The sequence below is a fragment of the Ambystoma mexicanum genome, chromosome 11, assembly GCF_040938575.1.
Source record: "Ambystoma mexicanum isolate Mex_15411 chromosome 11, UKY_AmexF1_1, whole genome shotgun sequence".
Taxonomy (NCBI): Eukaryota; Metazoa; Chordata; class Amphibia; order Caudata; family Ambystomatidae; genus Ambystoma; species Ambystoma mexicanum.
This window is the reverse complement of record NC_090934.1, coordinates 172219204-172239101: the sequence shown is the minus strand read 5'-3', so window position 1 is coordinate 172239101 and position 19898 is coordinate 172219204. Positions and strand designations below refer to the sequence as shown.

The 19898-nt window shown below is 46.3% G+C and overlaps 1 protein-coding gene across 2 annotated transcripts in view; it reads left to right on the top strand.

The window, feature by feature from the left end:
- The window catches only part of RHCE (Rh blood group CcEe antigens), a 692073-nt gene that overhangs the window by 572307 nt on the left and 99868 nt on the right, over positions 1-19898 (top strand). For both annotated transcript variants that reach the window (XM_069622727.1, XM_069622728.1), the window contains 2 exons: positions 10341-10471; positions 11205-11284. In XM_069622727.1, coding sequence (XP_069478828.1) covers positions 10341-10471; positions 11205-11284 — 211 coding nt within the window. The remainder of the gene's footprint in view (positions 1-10340; positions 10472-11204; positions 11285-19898) is intronic.

Here is a 19898-nt window from a genome sequence, read left to right as displayed (position 1 = left end):
CGAGATGAAGAAGACAAATGTCAGGTTACTGAGTTGTTAGGGAGAATTTTCAGAAATGGAATCCTAGTGATTTGGTGGTGTTGGTGAGGCGGGAGGTGAAGAAGACAAATGTCAGGTTACTGAGTTGTAAGGGAGAATTTTCAGAAATGTGCTAATTCCTCTCTACCTTAGAGACCCCCAGCAACTTTGCTGGATTTTGAGGACTTGAATTTGTAACCTGGAGAGAGTGAGACCCTTTTTTCCCACTCTCTCATGCATTTTAAGGTGATTTTGATCTCTGTATTTCTTTTGGTTATGGAGTCTGACAAACTTCATAGGCATCATCTTTTACATTGTGTCACACAGCACCTTCCGTGCAGTGGCACAGAGAAGTCTTTCAGATTTCCCAAAAGTTTACATACCTTTCCTAGGATCAACTACTTTTTCCCAGAGCAGTAAAGTGAAATTTACTTTACCTGCATGTGTAATCTTCTAAACCCCGCACACACTATCTTACAATAGGGTGCTGGATGGGTTACTTAGTATCCCCTTGGTCTAGCTTCTCATGTAACATTTTTATGTTACCCTTTCCTCGATTAAGGGCTGGTGGCAGTGGTCTCCTTTTAACTACCATTGTGTGTTTTTACCGTGGGCTGCGTTCGCAGCCACAATAAAGCACCCATGGGTGCCATTTTTGTTTAAAGGGCCCTGGTCTTCTTTTTTCGCCATTTCTTTGTGGAAAGGTCCTTCTTGAGATTTACTCTGCACGCCAAACCAGGTTTGGTCCCTTTGTTCATTTTGCCTTTGGCGGGATTCAGGAGTGAAGCCCGCCTCTGGCTCCAAGGTGTCTGGCGGAGGCAGGAAGTGAGGGAGATGCCCGAAACTCCCTGTTCTTAATCTCCTAGGAGACAGGAATGCACCTTAGGTGATTTGCCGGCTGGCTGTTCGGCAAGGACAACCACCCTGCTGGGTGACTGACAGCTAGGCTGGAATGAATGGGAGAAACCTGCATAAAAGGCAAGACATTTTGACTTGGAAGGCAGAGTCGACCACTGGATGAAGGAATCCGAACAAGAACTTGGAAGAGACGCCTGCTGCAACTCCTGGACCCTTGGTTTGCCCGGTGAAGCCCTGCTGCTGTGCTGAAACTCCAAATTCGTATTGACAGAGAAGCCCCTGCAAGGACGACTTCTCCCTTTGAGTTGGTGGGACCAATCAACTCCAAAGTAAGCTACCTAGACATCCTATTGGAGCTGGTTGAAATTCCACTGCAGTTTCTGCTGGAACCGAATAGCCAGGGAGAGGAACACCCGATTGTGGGCCTCATCACGACTTTGGCGGTAACCCTTAAATCCGGCGGTCGCGCTATTACCACCGAATTTAAGGGTCCGCCAAATCAGGACTTCGGCGGATTTCGCCCCAGCTCTTGGCTGGGGGGAAATCCGCCGAGAATTCAGCTATTACCGTCGCGGGAAATCCGCTGGCGGTAAGAGTGCGAATTTTCCCATTGAGCCCAATGGGGAATGGGGCATTCCCGAATGGGCTCAATGGGGAATTACATTACTGCCGAACTCGTGATCCGGCGCTATTAGCGCCGGGGAGTTCGGCGGTAGGGCTAATACCGCCATAGTCGTGATGAGGCCCTGTGTGTGCTGCTTTTAAGCTGGCCAAGAGCTCCAGGAAGATCCTCTGGACTCCCAGGAAGCAGGACAGACCGAGCCGGAGCCCCCTCAACAGAGTGTGGGACCCCAGATGCAAGGAAAACCCATCTCGACAGACAGGAACCGCAGTGTTGTTATTTGCGGTAGACACGAGGAGCTGAAACACTGAAGTGCTACTTGTTTGAAGATTGCCGTTTGTGAGCAGTGACAGTCCCATTGCAGTGCAGGAGTCCCCAGAAGTCATCCCTCTTGTCCCCACGACTGAGGCCCAGGAACACCAGGATCTGCAGAGTTGCACAGAAACAGAAGTCATCTGCTGCACTTTTCTTCACCCTAAAGGTACTGTAAAGTCTGAGAGAATTTACCTCTTGTTGTGCTACCTTGCTTGTCCTCTTTGGAGACTTGTCTTGGTTGCTCTTGTGGAGTTGCTTGTAGCTTCTTTACATCACAAGCCTATTCAGCTTGTGGCCCTACTTTCATTTCTTGTATTCTACAAAGACTTTTTAAACATTGGGAAAGACTTTCTACTTACCTGCATGAAGTGCTTCAGTTCATCTTGACTTTTGCTAACTTAACATTGGCTGGCCTGGCTCCCTGAATGGCTCTTCTCACTTCTGCTTCTGTGTTTTGCCTTGCTTCCAGGAAAGGGTTAACTGACTTTGCATTGGGGGTTGTATTGAAAGTACTTACCTGTTTAAGAATAACTGTTTGAATACTTGTTTTATTCTGAACTCTCTTCTCTTTAACACTACTCTAAATACAACAGTGATATATTAATGTCAACAGCACCCCAACTATTGAAGTCACCTGAGGGTGTAGGTAGTGCCTGTGTGTCATCCCAAATGGGTATTTGCTGATTTAGAAAACTAAGAGTGTGGATTTTTGAAGTGTATTTGTGTGTTGCTTTATATTGCTCCCTCCTAAGGAAGGCTTATTCTAACTGACTGAAAAATACATGAATAATTGTTTAATCAAGAAACCTTGTGTCTAAGAGTTTATTCGAATACTTGTCACTGTGGATCTCTGTGTAACTCCCCTACAGCTCACATTGACCTCTCTTGAGATATTACAAAGGTAGCGGGCGCCCCTCTCTTGCAAGAACAGACATGATAACCTGTTCAGTGGTTATTAACCACTTGAGAGTTCGCAGCCACTGCTTTTACTCACTGTGCCTTTCACAGATGGGAAATATCCATTTGCATATCAGTCTTTGTCCTGCCCAGGGGCAGTCCAGCACCGAAATACAATGGCAATTCCAATCTGAACGAGAGTACCACCAGCAACCCCATACACGTGTTTCACCCTTGTTGGGGATCATCAGTGAGGTGAAGCTGATGCCTCTCTAAGCACAGTGAGAGGGAGACCACGTCTGGTTGCCCCCAGGAGACCTAGGGTTACCAATCCCAGGTTCCTTAACAAATAGTACAAAGGTAGCGGGCGCCCCTCTCTCGCAAGAACAGACATGATAACCTGTTCAGTGGTTATTAACCACTTGAGAGTTCGCAGCCACTGCTTTTACTCACTGTGCCTTTCACAGATGGGAAATATCCATTTGCATATCAGTCTTTGTCCTGCCCAGGGGCAGTCCAGCACCGAAATACAATGGCAATTCCAATCTGAACGAGAGTACCACCAGCAACCCCATACACGTGTTTCACCCTTGTTGGGGATCATCAGTGAGGTGAAGCTGATGCCTCTCTAAGCACAGTGAGAGGGAGACCACGTCTGGTTGCCCCCAGGAGACCTAGGGTTACCAATCCCAGGTTCCTTAACAAATAGTACAAAGGTAGCGGGCGCCCCTCTCTCGCAAGAACAGACATGATAACCTGTTCAGTGGTTATTAACCACTTGAGAGTTCGCAGCCACTGCTTTTACTCACTGTGCCTTTCACAGATGGGAAATATCCATTTGCATATCAGTCTTTGTCCTGCCCAGGGGCAGTCCAGCACCGAAATACAATGGCAATTCCAATCTGAACGAGAGTACCACCAGCAACCCCATACACGTGTTTCACCCTTGTTGGGGATCATCAGTGAGGTGAAGCTGATGCCTCTCTAAGCACAGTGAGAGGGAGACCACGTCTGGTTGCCCCCAGGAGACCTAGGGTTACCAATCCCAGGTTCCTTAACAAATAGTACAAAGGTAGCGGGCGCCCCTCTCTCGCAAGAACAGACATGATAACCTGTTCAGTGGTTATTAACCACTTGAGAGTTCGCAGCCACTGCTTTTACTCACTGTGCCTTTCACAGATGGGAAATATCCATTTGCATATCAGTCTTTGTCCTGGCCAGGGGCAGTCCAGCACCGAAATACAATGGCAATTCCAATCTGAACGAGAGTACCACCAGCAACCCCATACACGTGTTTCACCCTTGTTGGGGATCATCAGTGAGGTGAAGCTGATGCCTCTCTAAGCACAGTGAGAGGGAGACCACGTCTGGTTGCCCCCAGGAGACCTAGGGTTACCAATCCCAGGTTCCTTAACAAATAGTACAAAGGTAGCGGGCGCCCCTCTCTCGCAAGAACAGACATGATAACCTGTTCAGTGGTTATTAACCACTTGAGAGTTCGCAGCCACTGCTTTTACTCACTGTGCCTTTCACAGATGGGAAATATCCATTTGCATATCAGTCTTTGTCCTGCCCAGGGGCAGTCCAGCACCGAAATACAATGGCAATTCCAATCTGAACGAGAGTACCACCAGCAACCCCATACACGTGTTTCACCCTTGTTGGGGATCATCAGTGAGGTGAAGCTGATGCCTCTCTAAGCACAGTGAGAGGGAGACCACGTCTGGTTGCCCCCAGGAGACCTAGGGTTACCAATCCCAGGTTCCTTAACAAATAGTACAAAGGTAGCGGGCGCCCCTCTCTCGCAAGAACAGACATGATAACCTGTTCAGTGGTTATTAACCACTTGAGAGTTCGCAGCCACTGCTTTTACTCACTGTGCCTTTCACAGATGGGAAATATCCATTTGCATATCAGTCTTTGTCCTGCCCAGGGGCAGTCCAGCACCGAAATACAATGGCAATTCCAATCTGAACGAGAGTACCACCAGCAACCCCATACACGTGTTTCACCCTTGTTGGGGATCATCAGTGAGGTGAAGCTGATGCCTCTCTAAGCACAGTGAGAGGGAGACCACGTCTGGTTGCCCCCAGGAGACCTAGGGTTACCAATCCCAGGTTCCTTAACAAATAGTACAAAGGTAGCGGGCGCCCCTCTCTCGCAAGAACAGACATGATAACCTGTTCAGTGGTTATTAACCACTTGAGAGTTCGCAGCCACTGCTTTTACTCACTGTGCCTTTCACAGATGGGAAATATCCATTTGCATATCAGTCTTTGTCCTGCCCAGGGGCAGTCCAGCACCGAAATACAATGGCAATTCCAATCTGAACGAGAGTACCACCAGCAACCCCATACACGTGTTTCACCCTTGTTGGGGATCATCAGTGAGGTGAAGCTGATGCCTCTCTAAGCACAGTGAGAGGGAGACCACGTCTGGTTGCCCCCAGGAGACCTAGGGTTACCAATCCCAGGTTCCTTAACAAATAGTACAAAGGTAGCGGGCGCCCCTCTCTCGCAAGAACAGACATGATAACCTGTTCAGTGGTTATTAACCACTTGAGAGTTCGCAGCCACTGCTTTTACTCACTGTGCCTTTCACAGATGGGAAATATCCATTTGCATATCAGTCTTTGTCCTGCCCAGGGGCAGTCCAGCACCGAAATACAATGGCAATTCCAATCTGAACGAGAGTACCACCGGCAACCCCATACACGTGTTTCACCCTTGTTGGGGATCATCAGTGAGGTGAAGCTGATGCCTCTCTAAGCACAGTGAGAGGGAGACCACGTCTGGTTGCCCCCAGGAGACCTAGGGTTACCAATCCCAGGTTCCTTAACAAATAGTACAAAGGTAGCGGGCGCCCCTCTCTCGCAAGAACAGACATGATAACCTGTTCAGTGGTTATTAACCACTTGAGAGTTCGCAGCCACTGCTTTTACTCACTGTGCCTTTCACAGATGGGAAATATCCATTTGCATATCAGTCTTTGTCCTGCCCAGGGCCAGTCCAGCACCGAAATACAATGGCAATTCCAATCTGAACGAGAGTACCACCAGCAACCCCATACACGTGTTTCACCCTTGTTGGGGATCATCAGTGAGGTGAAGCTGATGCCTCTCTAAGCAGAGTGAGAGGGAGACCACGTCTGGTTGCCCCCAGGAGACCTAGGGTTACCAATCCCAGGTTCCTTAACAAATAGTACAAAGGTAGCGGGCGCCCCTCTCTCGCAAGAACAGACATGATAACCTGTTCAGTGGTTATTAACCACTTGAGAGTTCGCAGCCACTGCTTTTACTCACTGTGCCTTTCACAGATGGGAAATATCCATTTGCATATCAGTCTTTGTCCTGCCCAGGGGCAGTCCAGCACCGAAATACAATGGCAATTCCAATCTGAACGAGAGTACCACCAGCAACCCCATACACGTGTTTCACCCTTGTTGGGGATCATCAGTGAGGTGAAGCTGATGCCTCTCTAAGCACAGTGAGAGGGAGACCACGTCTGGTTGCCCCCAGGAGACCTAGGGTTACCAATCCCAGGTTCCTTAACAAATAGTACAAAGGTAGCGGGCGCCCCTCTCTCGCAAGAACAGACATGATAACCTGTTCAGTGGTTATTAACCACTTGAGAGTTCGCAGCCACTGCTTTTACTCACTGTGCCTTTCACAGATGGGAAATATCCATTTGCATATCAGTCTTTGTCCTGCCCAGGGGCAGTCCAGCACCGAAATACAATGGCAATTCCAATCTGAACGAGAGTACCACCAGCAACCCCATACACGTGTTTCACCCTTGTTGGGGATCATCAGTGAGGTGAAGCTGATGCCTCTCTAAGCACAGTGAGAGGGAGACCACGTCTGGTTGCCCCCAGGAGACCTAGGGTTACCAATCCCAGGTTCCTTAACAAATAGTACAAAGGTAGCGGGCGCCCCTCTCTCGCAAGAACAGACATGATAACCTGTTCAGTGGTTATTAACCACTTGAGAGTTCGCAGCCACTGCTTTTACTCACTGTGCCTTTCACAGATGGGAAATATCCATTTGCATATCAGTCTTTGTCCTGCCCAGGGGCAGTCCAGCACCGAAATACAATGGCAATTCCAATCTGAACGAGAGTACCACCAGCAACCCCATACACGTGTTTCACCCTTGTTGGGAGAGAGAGGGGCGCCCGCTACCTTTGTAAAACTATTTTTTAAGGAACCTGGGATTGGTAACCCTAGGTCTCCTGGGGGCAACCAGACGTGGTCTCCCTCTCACTGTGCTTAGAGAGGCATCAGCTTCACCTCACTGATGATCCCCAACAAGGGTGAAACACGTGTATGGGGTTGCTGATGGTACTCTCGTTCAGATTGGAATTGCCATTGTATTTCGGTGCTGGACTGCCCCTGGGCAGGACAAAGACTGATATGCAAATGGATATTTCCCATCTGTGAAAGGCACAGTGAGTAAAAGCAGTGGCTGCGAACTCTCAAGTGGTTAATAACCACTGAACAGGTTATCATGTCTGTTCTTGCGAGAGAGGGGCGCCCGCTACCTTTGTAAAACTATTTTTTAAGGAACCTGGGATTGGTAACCCTAGGTCTCCTGGGGGCAACCAGACGTGGTCTCCCTCTCACTGTGCTTAGAGAGGCATCAGCTTCACCTCACTGATGATCCCCAACAAGGGTGAAACACGTGTATGGGGTTGCTGATGGTACTCTCGTTCAGATTGGAATTGCCATTGTATTTCGGTGCTGGACTGCCCCTGGGCAGGACAAAGACTGATATGCAAATGGATATTTCCCATCTGTGAAAGGCACAGTGAGTAAAAGCAGTGGCTGCGAACTCTCAAGTGGTTAATAACCACTGAACAGGTTATCATGTCTGTTCTTGCGAGAGAGGGGCGCCCGCTACCTTTGTAAAACTATTTTTTAAGGAACCTGGGATTGGTAACCCTAGGTCTCCTGGGGGCAACCAGACGTGGTCTCCCTCTCACTGTGCTTAGAGAGGCATCAGCTTCACCTCACTGATGATCCCCAACAAGGGTGAAACACGTGTATGGGGTTGCTGATGGTACTCTCGTTCAGATTGGAATTGCCATTGTATTTCGGTGCTGGACTGCCCCTGGGCAGGACAAAGACTGATATGCAAATGGATATTTCCCATCTGTGAAAGGCACAGTGAGTAAAAGCAGTGGCTGCGAACTCTCAAGTGGTTAATAACCACTGAACAGGTTATCACGTCTGTTCTTGCGAGAGAGGGGCGCCCGCTACCTTTGTAAAACTATTTTTTAAGGAACCTGGGATTGGTAACCCTAGGTCTCCTGGGGGCAACCAGACGTGGTCTCCCTCTCACTGTGCTTAGAGAGGCATCAGCTTCACCTCACTGATGATCCCCAACAAGGGTGAAACACGTGTATGGGGTTGCTGATGGTACTCTCGTTCAGATTGGAATTGCCATTGTATTTCGGTGCTGGACTGCCCCTGGGCAGGACAAAGACTGATATGCAAATGGATATTTCCCATCTGTGAAAGGCACAGTGAGTAAAAGCAGTGGCTGCGAACTCTCAAGTGGTTAATAACCACTGAACAGGTTATCACGTCTGTTCTTGCGAGAGAGGGGCGCCCGCTACCTTTGTAAAACTATTTTTTAAGGAACCTGGGATTGGTAACCCTAGGTCTCCTGGGGGCAACCAGACGTGGTCTCCCTCTCACTGTGCTTAGAGAGGCATCAGCTTCACCTCACTGATGATCCCCAACAAGGGTGAAACACGTGTATGGGGTTGCTGATGGTACTCTCGTTCAGATTGGAATTGCCATTGTATTTCGGTGCTGGACTGCCCCTGGGCAGGACAAAGACTGATATGCAAATGGATATTTCCCATCTGTGAAAGGCACAGTGAGTAAAAGCAGTGGCTGCGAACTCTCAAGTGGTTAATAACCACTGAACAGGTTATCATGTCTGTTCTTGCGAGAGAGGGGCGCCCGCTACCTTTGTAAAACTCTCTTGAGATATGCCTGGCTTCTCAACACGCTACCAACCTGTGCAGTGTAGACTTAAAAGGTTGGGTTCCTATTGCCAGGAGGTCAGGGTTGTGGTAGTGCACCCAAAGGGTACTGCATACAATCTTGCTAACATGAGTCATGTATGCATCTGTGCTTTATTCATGTTGTTTCTGAGGAGAATGTATTCTATCTTTTTTGGGTTGCGTTTCAGATATATTGTGGACTAGTGGACATCAGCTCTTGAATAAGGGTGAGGCTTTGTTTTAGTCATTGTATGCCAGTGACTGGGGTGATCCTCAGATACAGGTGGGGGTTGTCAGCATATTGCTGGATCTTTAAATATTGGTTAGCAAGAATTTCTCCAAGTTGCTTCATATAGAAGATCACTGGTGAGAGGATGGATTCTGAAGGGTTCCATATGTGATGCAGGTCAGCGTTGTGATCTGCTGATGACCATCTGGATGAGCTGGTGGCAATTGGTCAGCTCTGATGGGAGCCAATTCTGGACAGTGCAAACAAAGCCCATGCTTGATTGTAAAATGTCAATCATTGTCTTGTAGTTAACAGTGCTGAAAGCTGCTTTGTAATCAAGCAGAACTAGCAGGCATGGATCCCTCCTTTCCAGGATGAGCAGCGTGGTGTTGTTCACGTGGATGGGTGCTACCTTGATATTTTATCAGGCTCTGATTTTGAATTGATAGTCATGCAGGAGGTCATGTTCTTTAACCGCGTCCTGCAGGTGACAGCTCTCTTAATGTCATTTCCTATGACTATGCCACCACCTTGCCTGATACCATCAGTAAAGGCCACCAGTCCTCAACAGATACAGACAGACTCTGTACAAATACTGTATTGTACCGCCCAGGTGCTCTTAAACCAGCATTAACCAATAGCGTGTGTCCTACTTCTGAACTTATGCTGGCACTGTGCATGTGTACACCAAGCATATGTTTTTCCTTTACTTACCTGTGACCTCCCGATACCTCTTGCTCATGACCTTGGGGCAGTGGGACCTCTTATTTTATTATCACCTCTAACCATGAGCCCACTGACATTTAAATTCCTGGTTAATCTTGTTCAGAATAAATCTTGCAGAATTTGGTATTTGTCATGATTTAATCTTAATCAGTTTATAACAATTGCTAGGAATATGATAACACTTTAGTTCAATGTCATAATGCTGAAGCAAATAACCTTGTTGTAATTTACTCCGACAACATTACTTTGATTTTTGTTTAGAATTTCTTTTTAAATATGACGGTTGCTCCCCATGCCCTCCCCCCTGCCACTACCACCCCAAAACTCAAAAATCATACACATAATGACTTCCCCACAAAGTAATGTTTTTAAAGTAAATTACAACTAAGCAATTTACTTTGTCAAAACAACGGTATACAAAAACTTTCATTATGGGACCCCAATCCCTAAGGTTGTAATACTTCATAGCACAGTTTAGCTGATTATCACATACTATCTTACAAAAATTGCAAGGGTAGGCATTTTGAGAATGATAAAACATGAATGCATATTGGATTTATGCATTATTAATGCAATATTTATATATTAATACAGTATGTCCCAAGAAAATGTGTCCCTTGCTTGAAGTTTGTTTTACATTTTATTTATTTATTTATTTTTTTAGACATGCCTGAATTCAGTGTTTGAGATGCATGACACGTGCGGGGTTCATGCTACGTTTGGCTTACCTGGGATACTCGGAGGAGCCGCCCATGCCATTCTGCTTCTAACTTCTCCATGGGAAGATTTTACGACGTAGGTTGGAGTGCCTTATTAGTAAACCTTTGCATTAAGAGCTAAGCATTGATATTGAATCCTCTTTCGTTTTTGAATATCTGTAACTAAGAGGCAGCAAAACACACATAGGGGCAATACAGCAGCACAGACATAGAAACCAAAGGCCTGGAATATGCAGTTTCTTGGGACTCCAAGGTATTTATTAAAGGTTTGACACATTGTTATGTTAAATTTGGATATCTAAGTGCCCTAGTTTAGTATTCACTGATGAGAAATGTACTTTTCAATATCCTTATCCCAACTACACACTTTTATGTAATGCCAACATGTCGCCTTATGGCTGCATCTGAGTAATTGAAGACACTGGAAACATGAAATCTGCAAAGATTAAAGCTGGTATTACATCAAATCACAGCAAGCAGACTATAGATAGGGTCCATGAGGCATGGAGCGGAGTGCCTATAACACCAAAAGCACATTTAAATGTATTTCAGAAATGACAAAGACTCACAGACAGATACAATAGGCATTGACATCAGTCCACATCTAGAATGCCAAATGCATTCCAGACCCGTCCCTTTCATAAATACCTTCTCACAATGCCATAGGGGTTTATTTCAAAGGTTATCACTGTTATCACAGTGCAGTAAGATCACTTTCAGTTGAGAGAAATACTTGCTTTTGGAAGACAATTGTTGCTTGCGTTTGAAAACTGCTATTTAACACATTTCTTTTCGTTCACTATCTCCAGGTTAGGTTATCATGCCTTGGTTCATGTCGGCGCTCTTTGCTTTACCTTGTTTCTGAGTATTGGAGTGGGTCTTATTACAGGTTGGTATAACAAGTTATTCAAGCTAAGAAAATGTTGCCATTTTGTAAATCAGAAACCTGAAAAAGCTGTGAAAATATGTTGTAAAGTTGCTTGTGCATGTTGCTAGTTTTCTTCTTACTAACATCTCTGAGTATGACCGGCGTGGTGTTAAATAGTGGCCAGGATTGTTTTCCAATGCCAATTGTGGGACCAGGACTTACATTGTGGTAATTAACCACAGCGTCAAGCACTATAGAAGAAGCCTATATAAAATCCCTACTGAATTATGAGATCTTGGGCCAATCACTAGATCTACGTGTGCTAAAATTGGTGGCACTTACACCCAAGCTAATGGCAGAATGAGTTTGAATGTGCAAAGCAGGCATTTAAAATTCCAGTGATGTGATGTCAGTGGGAGTCTGAAGATTTTTATTTTTTCATTTTAAACCTGGTTTGATGTAATTTTGAGGTTTTATATTGTTTTAAGATGTAGCTATTGGATGTATTACATGATTATATTGTTTTATTATTGATAAGGAATTATGTGCATGATCAATGTGTTTGTGTCACAGGTGTCCGTTCACCCCCTAATAATAGTAGAGCTAAAGAGAGTTTGGTTTGAGCACTCACAACAATTATCAAAATATGACGCATAATTGATTGTGTTGACATTTTATCATTCGTCAGTCTCTAGGAAAGTATAACATCAGCCGACACGTGTTTTGACCCCTACGGGTCTTCCTCATGGCAAGTGAATTAATTGTTCAAATGGATAAATCTCATTCTACATTTGCTTCTGATTATTAATACTTTTGTTTCTTGTGCGGATATGTCGCGCAGCACCAAGCGAGCTGATCACGCAGGAACATTTGTCTCTATTATAAACAGCAAGCACATGTGAAGCAGGCCTTTTTAGACACCAATTACCCAGCAACATTACACAGTTTACGTTAAGATTTTGTACTCACCAATTAAACATTGGTGCATTATTCACATTATCGATTTGTATTTAATATACTGGATTGTGGAACACAAGAAACCAGAGTATTAATGCCCAGAAGCAAATGTGGAATAATATTTATACATTTGAATAATTATTTCACTTGCCCTGAGGAAGACCAGTAGGGGTCGAAACCTGTGGCGGCGGATTTCTGTTACCCTTGTTATACTTTCTGATATATGATAAAATGTCAGTACAATCACTTATACGTCATATTCAGAAAACTGCAATTTTTTGATTATTGTTTGTAGTGCTCAAACCAAACTCCTTTAGCTCAACTGTTATTGGAGGGTGAATGAACCCCCTGGACACAAACACATTAATCACATGCAAGATGTGCACCTAATCCTTTATCAAGTTAAACCTTTAGATGACCTAAGGGCATGGTCATCTCACCCGTGTGCAATGCAGCGCGGCCAAATCCAACACTGAATTATGAAATCAGGTGCAGTGAGAGATGTTGCTGTGCCCTCCATCTCCTTTACTTTTATTAGTGCTTGCTATGTATCTTTTATGGACGTAATAATTCGAAATGAACTTGGCGATGTCAGGTTTTCTTCCCTTCGCCAAAGACATCAGACTAGAAATGGCTGCGTGTATTTCACCAAAAGTGAATTGGATCGATTTCAGCACAGAATTGAGCTCACAGTCTAATTGTGAATATGCCTTTTTACTGTGAAAAAAAAACACAATCGGTCTGTTGACAAAATAGCATTTTTAAAGAAATGAATAAATAATCAAAATAAATTATCATTTTTTAAAAATCAGAAACAATTCTCTAAAACAAAATTAAAAATCAACTATTAGTACCCTCTGAAACTGGTAATCGTTTTTTTTTAGCAATCACTGAAAGTAGAAAGCCTGTGTTGACCTTGCCGGGATGAGATCACACACACATCTCAGCAGTACACTTAATCCTCTGAGCTATCGCGTGATAATGCTTTATGAATGGACTAATTGCTGTGTACAACCCTAATACCAAATAATCTCATGCAATACCATGCCAAGAGATTTGACAATCTCAGTTCAAGGTGCAGTGGAAGAGAGGTTCAGATGATAAGATCCTGCCTAAATTCAACATTACACACCTTTGCACCAATCGCCCTCATTAAATGCTGTGTTGGCAAAAGGCACAAAGGGCACAGATCCTATGATCTCGAGGAATTGTTAAGTAGGGAACAAACCACATAGAAGAACAGATTTTAACTTATGGGAACATCCAGAGACGTTGCTGGGGGTGCTAAGTGGGCTATAGCCCCTGGTCCTTTGGTTGTAGCCCCAGATAGAATCTCAGGAGCTTCAACCAAAAGGCTTGCTAGCCCCCAGTCCCGACACTTCCGACATCAGCGCAGCCCCAAGTCTTTTCCAGACCTAGCAACACCCCTGGGAACATCAGATAAAAAGTTGTCCACCATCGACTTCGATGATGAAATGAGGAAAATGTCATTCTTTTAGACGCTCCCACCCCTGCCCCGGTGCCAACTGAGTTTCTCATTCTCCAGATGTGTGTTGGGGAGCGGGGGTGGGGGGTGTAGTGGACCCCTAATTCCAACGTGCACTTCATTTCTTTATGGTCTTTCTCCACAGATGTGGGAGAGTGGAATTCCAATTCCAGCATTCACTGTATATCTTTATGGTCTCTTTTTCAAAGTATTTTGGAGTTCTCACCCCCAAGCTCAGCATGCATTATTTCTTCTGAATAGTTATTTTCCACTTCGCTCTAGAACCTCGCAAGTAAAGTTACAGCAGGCACTGTGTCTATACACTGAGCCCTTCTCAATGCGCTTTAGGAGCTTGCCCTCTAAGTTCCAGTGCACAGCGTCTCTTTTCAAGTTGCCTTTCTCTGTGCTCTCTCTGAACTTGTATCCCAACATGCAATTTGTCTTTTCAATATGGCTTTCTCAATTCGCTTTAGGAACTTGCCTTCTGTGTTCCAACGTCTAGCATGAATTTCCAATATGGTTTTTATAATGCGCTGTGTGTGTGAGTTGTGATTAAAATTAAAATAACATCTCATATGCTCGGGTAGTATATGTACATTTTATTAAAACTTTAATCGGTCATCTCAGATCAGTCCAAGGCTTCTCTCTTTCGAAACTGCAAACACAAAGAATGGCATCTCTGTGTAGGGTCCAAATGGGTACTTTCTCCTTTACATTTGCATTAGATGTATCTCTATTGGGTCTCTCTTTCTGTGTCACTTCTGGATTCCCTTTTCCTTCTTGCCCCATCGTCATTAGAAACGTTGGTAGTTGGGACCTCGTTATATGGTAATACCGCCAAAATGAATAACCGTTACTATGTGTGGTAGTGGCCATTTCCCACTGCAGTAACAAGGCCATAGTATGTGTGTGACTGTCAACCTACCACAACATATTCAGAAAGCTGACTCAAATACCAGCTTGAGATTTTCAGCCATCATATTACCCTATTATATAGAATTCTGAAGAAAAAGATTACAAGTATACTGAGGAACTCAAAATATAATGGCGTCTGGATGCTTGTGTCGCCAAGGGCTAGGTTAATAGGGTCAGCAGATGTCTGGATAATATGTTCTACAAGTGTGGGGATGATAGGGGGAATGAAGGGCCAGTGCCTCAACAAAACAGGTGCCACCCTCTGGCACCAAAAGGTTTCTCAAAACCATTAGTCTTGCCAACACGTTCAAAGTAATCCAAAACGAGTGATGGTTGTAAAATAAAATGCTCAAAAGTACCTTTCAGTCTTAACAAATGGAAAAAGCAATAGGTGTATGCCTCATGAAGGGTGCCTTCCAGTCCTCTTTTCCCTTAGCTTTGGTTACAAACTCTCCCCTGCCACAGACCTACGGCTCTCAGGCAGCCAGACGCTTGCAGGGTTCTCCTGCTCGCTACCTCTTAGGCATGGGGTAGTCTTCTGACTGACCAGCAAAGACTTACTGTCAGTCTGGGTCACAGGTCGGCACCTCAGCTCAGTTTAATTACACCCTGGTTGGATCCTAGACCCTTGTCCTGCCCAGTCTGCTCTTGGGCTGGCCTTCCTGCTCCTGGCAGAGTCATGCTGTCTTGTTCCACTACCCGCCTGTTTACTCTCTCGTAATTCAATGTGGTCTTCTTGGTATTCCTAGGCCTTTGTCTCTTGGTAGCTGGTCGCTCCTTTTCCCTTCTTCCTAAGGTTCTCTCTCTCTAGGCTTGTAACCCTTCCATACCACTCTTGATGGTTCCTCTCTTTAAACTTCCTGTCGCCCTCATCCCCCTTCGCACAACCTCTCTTCTTTGAAAATCTGGTCTCTCCTTCTCACAGATGGTATCTTTGTCTCTAGTACCCCCAGTACTTTCTCCCTTAAAGCTCTCCCTTCTAGTATCTGCTTCTGTCTCCTCAATAACAATATTGAGCTTCTCCCTTCCTAATCTGTTGCCTTCTTTCTCTTCACAACAACTATGTACAGCCTTCCTTATAATATTCTCTATCTCCTGTATTTCCGTTCTCTCTTCCACTTTCCAGGTGGCACCCCTCATCTCTCTCTTTCTCCGTCACAGGTGGTAGCCTCTGACAATGCTTCAACCAAACCTATCTCTATCCTTCATCTTGTTTTATCCTCCTCAACTCAGGATCTCCCCTCCAAACCATATCTATTCCTGTGTTTGCAACGTTTCCACTCGTTAAACCCATGAACATCTTTCCTTACGGATTCCTTCTCTGTGTCATTCTTCCAACCAGAATCTAATTCTAAATAAGTTGTTATCCTTAGCTTGAATTTTCCTCTCTTTTCCATTTCCACAACCATCTTCCCCACCATATCTACTGCTGTCTGTCTAAAACTTCCCCCTCCTCAAACTTCAATGAAGCTTGCATAAAACAATGCACCTCTGCACATATGACTCCCCCTACTTTGTTTTATCTCTGCACACCAGTACCTGTTCCAAGGCCTGCACTTTTGTCCTATATTCTGGCCAAGCCTTTCTACTTGAGGGCTCCCAGGATCTGCCTGCTTCTTCTTTGCAGCTGTCTCCACAGATTGACCATTTGACTTTGGGCTGCCTGATATTTAAATGATCTGTTCCCCCTTCCTCCAGGAGGATGGCCTGAGCACATAACAGAAGGACTCATCTTGTCCTTGAGCCCTGGGATTGAGACTCCGAGCAATCCAGCAGTCCAGAAGCAGCTCTGAATCCTCGTTCAATGTCTTGAGACATCTTTGAGCCGCAAAAGGACTGGCAATGCTGCTCTTGGGAAAATGCAAACCTTCACACCGCTTGTTGCATTTCGTGCCATCCAGATGCCGGCTCAACCCATTGAAGTGGACTGACTTGTCTCAATCGTGGGCTTCACACCATGGGAGCAATGGAATCTAGCACTGATTCAACTGTTGGAATCCATCGACTCACCCATCTCGAAAGCTGACTTGACCCAGAAGAACAATTGGCTTGCCGATGGCTCGTTCACTGCCCTGAACCATTGGAAGCCATCGTCTAACCCTCCTGAATGCCAACTCGACCCATCGTGAGGCCACTCCTTCGAACTGGCTCAATACAAACTGCTGGTAGGAATGAATTAACTTAAGTGTCTCCAAACTGGCTCGACTGCGGTGAAAGCACCTAGAAGCGCAGCAAGAAGCAGTCGAGTGCCAAAGAAAAGAAGATGCCCTGTTTCCCTGGTCCACTTTGTGGGACCATACTGATTTTTAAGCCCTCCTTCTCTCCCTTTTTCCTCAAATACACATCCTTGAACAGTGACATTGTTACCTATCTATAACCTTAACACCCCAGCTCATCTAACTAGAGTGTCCTTTCACAAAAGTCTACATTCTCTGGCTTTCTTTTACAGGGGTGGGTATTTCTAGTGTTTTCTAATTAGTTGATTGCATTTTATTGTTGGCTTTAAAGTCTATATTTTCATAGAATCTTGATTGGGCATTCTTTTTTTTTGGACCAATGTACTAAAGTTGTTTGGGTTGCTACAGTTATCACCCTCCTGTAGATATAGCCTTCCCTTGGCCTGCTTCACCTTTATGATTGAGATAATTGCTGGCTTAGTAGTAGTGGGTGGCTGTATGTGTTTTAGCCACTACTCGGCTGGAATCTCGGGCCAGGTCTTGGACTGATTTGATTTGATTCTTTTCTTTCAGATCCAACTCAGTCTATTTCTCTCCATCATTTTACCTCCTCAGCTAAGACCCTCACTTGTCGCGTTCCGCTAGGCTCAGCTCTTTCTCCTCTTCTCTTTAACCTATACATTCATCCCCTCGCTCTTTTGGTTTCCGGTGTTTCTCTTACGCTGACGATAGGCAGATTCTGGTGCGACTCGATTTGGTTCTTCCGGCTTCTACCGAACGCTGCCAGTCCTGCCTAATGGAAATTCACCTCTATATGCGCAGGAACTGGCTTTGTTTTAACAGAGACAAAACCAAGGAGCTGGTAGTTGGTTCCTCTTTGCTGTCCCCTGGGTGGTCTTCAGCTTTCTGGACTCCTGAACTGGGTCCTGTGCCTGTGCCTTTGATGGTTGTAAAAAGCCTGGGGATCACATTTTCCAATTCTCTTTCAATGCAGGCCCAGATCAGTGCACTTTGCCAGTCGATTCACTTTAAACTGCAGATATTGCAGAGAGTTCTTCCCTCTGTGCACTAGTCATGTCTCCTCTAACGTCTGGCTTCTTAGATTACTGCAATGCGCTGTATCTGGCTCAACAAGCCCATCTTCTTCAGAGGTTGCAAGTGCTGCAAAACTCTGCAGCTCGATTAGCAGTGGGGGCACCCAGATTTAGCTCGACCACTCCGATTCTGGTAAAACGGCATTGGCTCCCTGTGGCCAAGTGTATTAAGTTCAAGGCCCTCTTTGTGGTTCATCGTACATTCTATGCAGAGAGCCTGAATTTCTGCAGGCTAAATTCTGCCCCTACATCCCTGCGCGGTGCCTTCGCTCTGCTTTTCCTTGAGGATTATGGTCCCCCGCTTTAAGCTTGCCTAAGTGGAGGGCTGTTCCTTCTCAGTCTTAGCAGCTCTGCTGTGGAATGCCACTCCCCTGTCTCTGTGTGCTACAGAGGATCATCTCTCCTTTCGTTGGGCCTTGAAGACCTATCTCTTCGGCTATCTAATGTGGCCTTTTGTTTTCCTATTTTTCTTCCCTTTTTTCTGTTTAATTCCTTTTGACCCGGTAGCGACATGATACCCATGTTGGTGAAGTTGCACTTTATACATTCTTTTTTACATTACATTACTCAACCCTGTACTCCCGTTGAGCAGTAATCATTTACTTATATTGTTGTGGTGGAAGTTTGAGCACAGTCAGATGCTGTTTGGACATTTTGTATCAACAAGAGCGGTCTGAGTTAATTTGCGGTCGACTGTGCTGGTGCTAAAAGTCTGGCAGGGTAATTCATAGATTTCAACGCAGAGGCAGCGCATGCGAGCAGCACAGAGAGGGATCGTGCCCCAGCGTGCGCCGGCCGTGTGCGCTAAACAGCATTCTGGCGCACCGCGTATTCATGGAATTCCCAAGGCAAAATGAGCCCTGGTGCAGAGAACATCCCGCAGCGCCGGTTACGCCCCCAAGAACGCCCCTTGCACAAGGAAAAGCCATAAAAATCCCCACTGGGGTTCGCGGGGAGTTTCACATGCGATAGGGCCTGGCCGAGCAGGGTACGTGTATTACTGGGGTTTGCGGGGAGTTTCACACGCAGTAGGCCCTGTGCGAGGAGGGTACGTGTATTAGGGGGGTACGCGGGGAGTTTCACACACGGTAGGCCCTGTGCGAGGGGGGACGTGTATGACTGGGGTTCGTGGGGAGTATCACACGCGATAGGCCTTGGCCGAGCGGGGTACGTGTATGACTGGGGTTCATGGGGAGTTTCACACGTGGTAGGCCCTGTGCGAGCAAGGTACGTGTATTTGGGGGGCACGCGGGGAGTTTCACACGCGATTGACCTTGGCCGAGCGGGGTACGTGTATGACTGGGGTTTGCGGGGAGTATCACACGCGATAGGGCTTGGCCGAGCGGGGTACGTGTATTACTGGGGTTCGCGGGGAGTTTCACACACGATAGGTCCTGTGCGAGCAGGGTACGTGTATTTGGGGGGTACGCGGGGAGTTTCACACGCGGTAGGCCTTGGCCAACTGGGGTACATGTATGACTGGGGTGCCCCAACGCGAATTGGCAGTGTGTGTCCTCAGAGGTGAGCCCTCACCACCCTCCCCAGGGCCTGCAGGCAGCCCACACCACAGGGAACGACCCTGTACCCCTGGCCATGCCCCACAGGCAGCCCATCCACCCTGGCCATGCCCCCCAGCCAGGCGACAGTCACCATGCACAAGTGAGCACCGACACATGTCCCCCTGCACCCACCCGCCCACCCAGCAGTGACGTGCACCTGCCAGCAGGCCCCGACACATGTCCCCCCACCCACTCACCCACCCAGCAGTGATGGCCACCTGCCAGCAGGCCCTGACACATGTCCCCCCAACACGTCATCATGATCCACAATCATGGCCCTTATGGCCACCCAAATTCCACGGCACCCTACCCCTGCCCAAAGAACCAACCGAGTATCACATCCACCCCACATTGAAATGGCCATTACATGATACAACCCAAATGGCAAGTCTGTACATCAACACATGCCCGTCACACACACACACAATGGGTGCCAGTGAATGTGAA